The sequence below is a fragment of the Pygoscelis adeliae genome, unplaced genomic scaffold (genome assembly GCF_000699105.1).
Source record: "Pygoscelis adeliae isolate BGI_AS28 unplaced genomic scaffold, ASM69910v1 Scaffold188, whole genome shotgun sequence".
NCBI lineage: Eukaryota > Metazoa > Chordata > Aves > Sphenisciformes > Spheniscidae > Pygoscelis > Pygoscelis adeliae.
The window spans coordinates 1,174,253-1,181,104 of NW_008825304.1; the positions used below are offsets into that span (position 1 = coordinate 1,174,253).

The window sequence follows — 6,852 nt, forward strand, 5'->3', positions numbered from 1 at the left end:
GGGCTGGCTGGGCATCGGTTGGCGAGTGGTGAGCAACCGCATCGTGCATCACTTGCTTTGTATATTCTTCTTATTACTCTTATTATTACTATTATTATTATTTTATTTCAATTATTAAACTGTTCTTATCTCAACCCACAAGTTTTCTCACTTTTACTCCTCTGATTCTCTCCCCCATCGCAGCGGGGGTGGGGGAGAGTGAGCGAGTGGCTGAGTGGTGCTCAGTTGCTGGCTGAGGTTAAACCACAACACACTTCTATGTCATTATTACTGTGAACAAGTATTTATATCAATAAGAAACAATGGTATGGAGTGGGAAAAAATTAAAGGCATTGCTTGTGTCTTCCTCCCTCATTGTGCAAGGCAATGGCATGAAGCAGAATTGTCTTGAGTTTTTTTTAAAGGGTTTTCAGGTTAAATGGTTTTCTTGAAGTGAATGAAAATTTATCATCTCCCATTAGGTGCTAATACATCTGGGGAGAAGTCAAGTGAGTAGGATGGAATGCAAGAGGAGGAAATAAGAGATTTAAAATTAGGTATATTAGTACACAGGGCAAACAAAGCCTCAGTTATTGATTTATTGTCTATTAGCAAAACATTGTGCAATTCTAATCACACTTGATCTGTTTCCCAGGAATTAGACCATATGTTTGGAATACAAAAACAAACCCACCACCAAGACTGTCAGTATATTCTTGAAAATGCCTTTAGCAGACACATACTCCTTCATACAGTTTTCACTAAACAGTAGCTATTTTGATGGTGCGAATTTACTAATTTTATGCAAAAATCTGAGATGCATTTTATTAAGCTTTTCTAGAAAATGGAGAATAGATGTGTGATTCTTTCCCTCTTGTAACTTTCTTCGCAGCGTTTTCCTTGGAGGGGTCTGGAATAAGTTTTGCTGATTTATTCAGGCTCATTGCTTTCTACTGTATTAGCAGGTAAGATGGTGTTATGTTCTGAGTTGCATTTGCTAGACTGTCTTGAAAAAAAGTCTCAAGGACTTGGTTTAGCATGATATTTATGTTGCCAGTCTACAAACATTTCTGGATAGTCTTAGAAGGTAATGGGAGAAATAAGAGATGAGAATTTGGAAGCGAGTGTCTCTGTCTTATTTGGTACTGATTGCTGGAAGGCTGGTGTTATGTTACCCACCCAACTGTGAGGTGTTGCTAAGTTGAACTTTAGCTGATATCTTATAGTACTTTCTTAACTGCTCTGTAACTCATTTAATAAGCACCATAAACTATCTTGCAATGTCCACTTCTTGGAATTGCTAGTAAAAAGCATTTTAGGAGCATAATGGAAAAATGTCAGATCACACTGTAGAATATGACAACTGAGAGATGTGTAAATTGTGAACAAGAAAAATGGCCTCATCAGCTTTCCAGTTTATGGTTGCCCAACTTGTTTTCCAGGTCGTATGCAGAGAAAAAATAGCTGGTGTTTTTTATTTTTTAAGTTGTTTTCAATTTGACTTTAGTTTACTGGTGAAAACTTCCAGACTAATGCTCAAGCCTTACATTCATCCACAGACAGGACACGGCCAAACTGCACATCTGCGCATTTTCTGAAAGAAGCGGGGCGAGGCAACTTTGATGGTCCTTTTACTGCAATGAGGTTGCCAGTTAGTGCTGACAGTGGTGATTTCTGGTGTGGGAAACGCTCAGTAGGGATACACTTAGGTTGCCATGCTTACTGTTTGTTTGTGGTGGAGAAGCATCTAGACGCCCTTTGTTACAGGCCTCCATTTTGCCAAGCTGTACATGCATGTGATGAAAGAAGTGTTTATACCACATAAGTCATTTGTGACCATAAATAAGGTCAGCACTCAGATGAGAAATGAGCTGAAACTGCATTTAAAAGCAGTTTGAGAGATTCCTTATCTTGTCACCCTTTCAGTTCTGTACGCTAGCCAGGCTCTGGTAAATTCCCTCTAAGTGCCTACAGGGAGCATGCAGCAAACGTAGATTTCTTTGCATTAGTCTACCTCTTTTCTTTCACTGAAGGCTCCAAGTTGCTTTGCATTTGCTAAAAGTAAGCCCACAAACATACAGTAGCTTGTTGCCTTGCTCATGAGTTTCGTAACTGAGAGTCCCTCTCTGCAAAGTGGTTTTAATTTTCTTAATGGTATTTCAGTCAGCCAAGTGTGAGTTTAGTATCCTGATGCAGTCAGGCCTCCCATTCAGAAAGCACATACAAAACTGCATAACCAGGCTCTTCACCTGTTTATTGTTCTATTCCTTGTTGCCCTTTGGGGAAGGGGAAGAAAGTGAAAAGAGTGACGATCACAACTTAGACATGGCGTTAAGGCTTTCCTAGTGCATCTTCTTAAGCACAACTTTAGCTGCAAACCCATCCACAGATACCAGTGATAAATACAACTTCAGCTGCAAACCTGTCCAGAGATTTCAGTAAATGAAGCTCACTCTTTGATTGTGAGTATGTTTTTGGAAGCGGATGCTTATTTCCCCATTTAGTGGAGAAACATCGTAAAGTGTTTCTGTTTGCCTAACGTTTCTTAAGTGGCAGCATCTAGCCAGCATCATTGTCCTCTTCAGGAAGCAGTCTAGGATTGCAGGGGGTGCAAGAGGAAAACATGTAGGCTTCTTAGGGAAGCAGATGGGTAGCTATTGTGAGAAAGAGAGAGTACCATTTGGTACATCACAGCAAAACCAGGACGATTTCCTGAAACCAGAGGGAATTTCTTGCAGTAGATACCTAGTCAGTTTGTATGAGGAGTCAAGGGTTACCTATCTTTGTATTGAGTCCATGATGGTGTTCTAGACTCTAGATTATCTGTGGTAACGATGTTGAAAGTGTCTTTTCAAGTACTTTTTAGCTAGTGTATCACTCATGCATATGCTTGATTTGAATTTGAGTGGTGGTCTGAGATCCTGTTTTTTCAACAAGTTAACATGCAACATAGAGAATATTTATGTGATAAAAACCCACTATCTGTCTGTGTTTCCACTAGATGGTTGGCTTGTTCACAGCCTTAAAAAAAAAAAAAAATAAAATTATGCTGACACCAGTTGTATGTAGGATTCCTGTGCTCCATTTGTTCTCATTTACTCTTAATTACATAGGTACTTCTACTACAGATTTTGCAGTTTATCATGCATTGTTGTTTGAGGGTGTATCAGTACCAATTGGGTGGGCAAGAGGTATAGTGTTGGTTGGTAGTATTCAAACAATGTACATATGGTTAAGTAGTTTTGTCCCTTAAAATATCTGTCTAAAAGCTTTTTACACTGGATTTGGCTTATGTTGTTGTTCATGCACCTCCCTTTGTAAACATCCATTGAACTTCTAGTATGTAGTGAAGAAAAAACACATATGAGAATAAATTGAAAGACTTTCTTAAATGAAGTGTGTTTTCAGCCTAGGACGGAGTAGCACCAAGACATCATAGCTTAGAAGTTTTTAGGGTAGCTGCCCAAGTACTCATTTAAATTTTTATTCTGAGAACTGCAATTTAACCTTAAGAGCAATCAACAGCATATTCAGAAAATAAGAAGCTTCGTTGAAGCGTTAAGGGCAGATAACACTTTTGCATCTCACTGGTATGCTTGTAAAAGACCAGGTGTAAAAGCTTCTGCTGTAATGGGAGAAAATACTGGATGGCTCTGTGGAAGTGAGCCTGAAGAGAGTCCTTGGGACTTGAGTGTCATTTGCACTTCACACCACTTTCCAATGTAAAGGAGCCCTGGGGTTGGTAATGTAGCATTGTGTGCTGTGTGTTTAAGGTTCTTGCTACCTGCCACAGCTCAAGAAGAAGAAAAGAATCAGAGCTCAGCCACTGCCAGTGTTGAAAACAAATTCTTTTAAAACTATGGATGTTGTTGTGAAAACCATAATTGTTTTTCTTTTCGACAACAGGGATGTCCTTCCATTCACCCTGAAGTTGCCTCATGCTATTGCTGCAGCAAAGACAGAAGCTGAACTTGAAGAGATCGCTCAGCTTGGACTGAGTAAGTAGCTCTCTACATAGATGTCATTCGCTGTAGCATTGCTGTAAGTTTGAAGAAATAGTCTGTATCAGTAAGTAGTTCATATTGGTCAGTGACAATACAGATTTCATTTGGAAAAGCAGCTTCTCTTATTGGGGAGGCCAAACCTTGTACTTGTCAAATGGTGACTTTGGTGCTCTTCTTTCTGTGCCTTCCGTGATATTTTTGTTAGTGCTGTTTCCTTCCTTCTGTCTCCTCTCCCCTTTCTGGGCAGCCCTTGGGCAAAGCAAGTCTTAAAATCCCCAGAAAGAGGTTTGTAGTTTCTCCTCCAAGGGCTAATGTTGGCTGCAGGCTCACATAGCAGGCACTAGCTTGATAATTTGCTAGGGTTGCCAGGAGAGTGTAGGAACTGAGGTTCACTGTTAATAAAATGTCTTTCGGATTGACATGTGATCTTAGAATGGTGATTTTTGAGATCAGTGGCTCAATGCAGTAGCATATTAATAAAAGGAGGAGTGTATACATAGGATCTGCAGAATAGAATGCATCCATGCACATTGGTTGGATGAAATTTTTAAAATAACAAAAGAAAATGCAAGGACATGTCCTTGCATCACTTGACTGCTGCAACCAAATACAGGTTCATTGTAAAACGTACCTTGAGCTTGCAGGAGACGCAAAGCCTGGTGGGATTTGAAACATGGGCTCTACCCAGATGAATCGTTGAACAACTCCTGCAAAGTGCTGAATGGCCTCATTTCCTTTTGCAGGAAGGGAGGGTTGACTGTCGGCAGTCTTTGTCCTGGTAGATTTTTGAATCATCTTTGATTTAGAAACAGATCCTCACTAAATCAGTGTTAGCATGAGGCTCTCTAGAACTATTTGGTGGGACTTTGCAGTAAAGCCATACACAAGGAAGTATTGCACTGCTTTGCGTTTTGTTTTGCTGCAGTAGTGATGCAGCTAAGGGATTTGTTTTAGAAGGGAGACAAATGACTTCTGCACTGCTTACCTGCAAGTTTAGGTAATTAGGTGAAAGTATGGACTTTCATGGTAATAGAGGCAAACTTGGAACTGTTGATTAGCTGAATGGATGGGGAGGGGAAAAAAAGGTCTGATTGGGATACAGTGTAGTGAAGACAGTCTCCCAGTGACACCTGGAAGCCTTGAAGTAACATTAGATGAGTTTCTCCATAGGAGATGATAATGGTGGTGTTGAGCAAGCTCTGCAGAGTAACCACACTGTCCTTGTCCTCAGTACCTGGAAGCACCATGGCCTACTTGCTGCAGAGTTAGTCTTACTCTTGAACAGTCTCTGTCTACATTGTGTGTGTTCTTTCTTTAAGCTTTTCTTTAAAGCAGAGGAGGAGACTTGATGGATCAGTGTCTAACTGTGTGGTTGGTGTATTTGGGATCAATTACCTGCTATACACCACATTAAGATCACAGTTTCTGTGAGCAAAAGCCAACAACAGAGTTTAGATTTTGGTGGAGTTTTAGGTGTCCACGTGCAAAAGGGCACACCAGGAAGTCAGCCCTTCAACGCTGTGGACCCAAGAGATGCCTAAAAACTCCCAAGGGCCCTTCCTGTTAAGCGTGAGCTTTCCTTAAGCAACGCATAGGCGCAAAACATCCTAGTCTGAACACGGAGAGTTGTAGCTCCTGTCAGAGCTCTGTTATGCTGTAGGCTCAGAGGGAGAACTGCACAAGGCAGGTCAACAGCATGTAGCCCAGTAAACCGCATCAGTAAGAACTGGTGGTAAAGGTTTTAAGGCTGTTGCCAACCTGTAAGGTTTCACGTGCTGAACATAAGATTTCCTCTTTCAGTCTCTCTTGTTTCACCTGCAGCAGCGTTTACATCACGTGTGATTGCAACAGCCCACATGCCAGTCACACTGGCCAGTCTGCTGAGGGATCTGCAGGCAGGATGTGAAGTCATGGAGCAGGAAAAAAACAGCAGCATTGCATGACTATGTAGAGAAATACGTCTGTGCCTACATATATTCTCTGGCAGTGGCCTATCACCAGGGGCCATTTCATGTCTTTTGTTCTGTAGGCAAGACACAGCTGTCAGGCATGGACCCTGTTTTGGAGTGCTTGGCAGTCATGCAGTTGGGCCCAGGTGTCATTGCTCAACAGCCCAAATGAGGCATCTTGACACTGCAGGAAAAGGGGCCATGTCACAATTGGTAAATTTTAGTAAAATCTCCCTCTTCTAGTATTCCTCCCTTATTTCAGTCTGATTGCTGTCCTCAAGGGCTTGTCTGGTTTCAATCTTCATACTTTCAGGAGCTGATGGGCTTTACCGTTGACTCAGTTTCACAAACATGCTGACACTTTGCTGGGACAAGTGCAGAGGCTGCAGCTGAAACTTGCTGGTTTAGCACAGGTTTTCCACACTGCTGGTGCGGGACTGCACATTTGGTCTATTTATATGCTGCTGAGTGTCTAAAACCTCAGGCAAACCATGTCACGATTACATAGGGCTGCAGGCCAGTGCTCTTAAAGAGATGCAAGCATTTGGTCTAGGTAGCCAAAGATTATGTGTGCACCCACGACAGCAAAACGTGAACTGTATTTTCATGTGTAGTTTCATTTGTTTCACTATCAAAAGAAACCAAACCAAAATTCTTGATGAGTAGCCATCAGCTGGTGTAAATCAGCCTAACTGTTGTCTTTAATGGAGTGAGCTTATTAATACCAGCTGAGAATCTAGGCTTATTTCTCCTGAGTGAGATGCTAGTGAGTAGTTTATGTTCATTTCAGTCTCAAGTTGGTAAGAATTACTGTGTTACAGTCTCCGCTCCTTTCTTTGATTCTCAGTTTATTTTTAAGCTTAGTTCAGTGGGCTGATTTGAAGCTACGCATTGGTTATGATATTTATAAATGAGTAAGA

The 6,852-nt window shown here is 41.3% G+C and overlaps 1 protein-coding gene across 1 annotated transcript in view; it reads left to right on the top strand.

The window, feature by feature from the left end:
- The window catches only part of RIN2 (Ras and Rab interactor 2), a 30,036-nt gene extending 26,040 nt beyond the window's left edge, over positions 1-3,996 (top strand). Inside the window, exons 5-6 of the mRNA XM_009330130.1 lie at positions 872-944; positions 3,886-3,996. Coding sequence (XP_009328405.1) covers positions 872-944; positions 3,886-3,985 — 173 coding nt within the window. The 3' untranslated portion in view covers positions 3,986-3,996. The remainder of the gene's footprint in view (positions 1-871; positions 945-3,885) is intronic.
- The last annotated feature ends 2,856 nt before the right edge of the window (positions 3,997-6,852 follow it).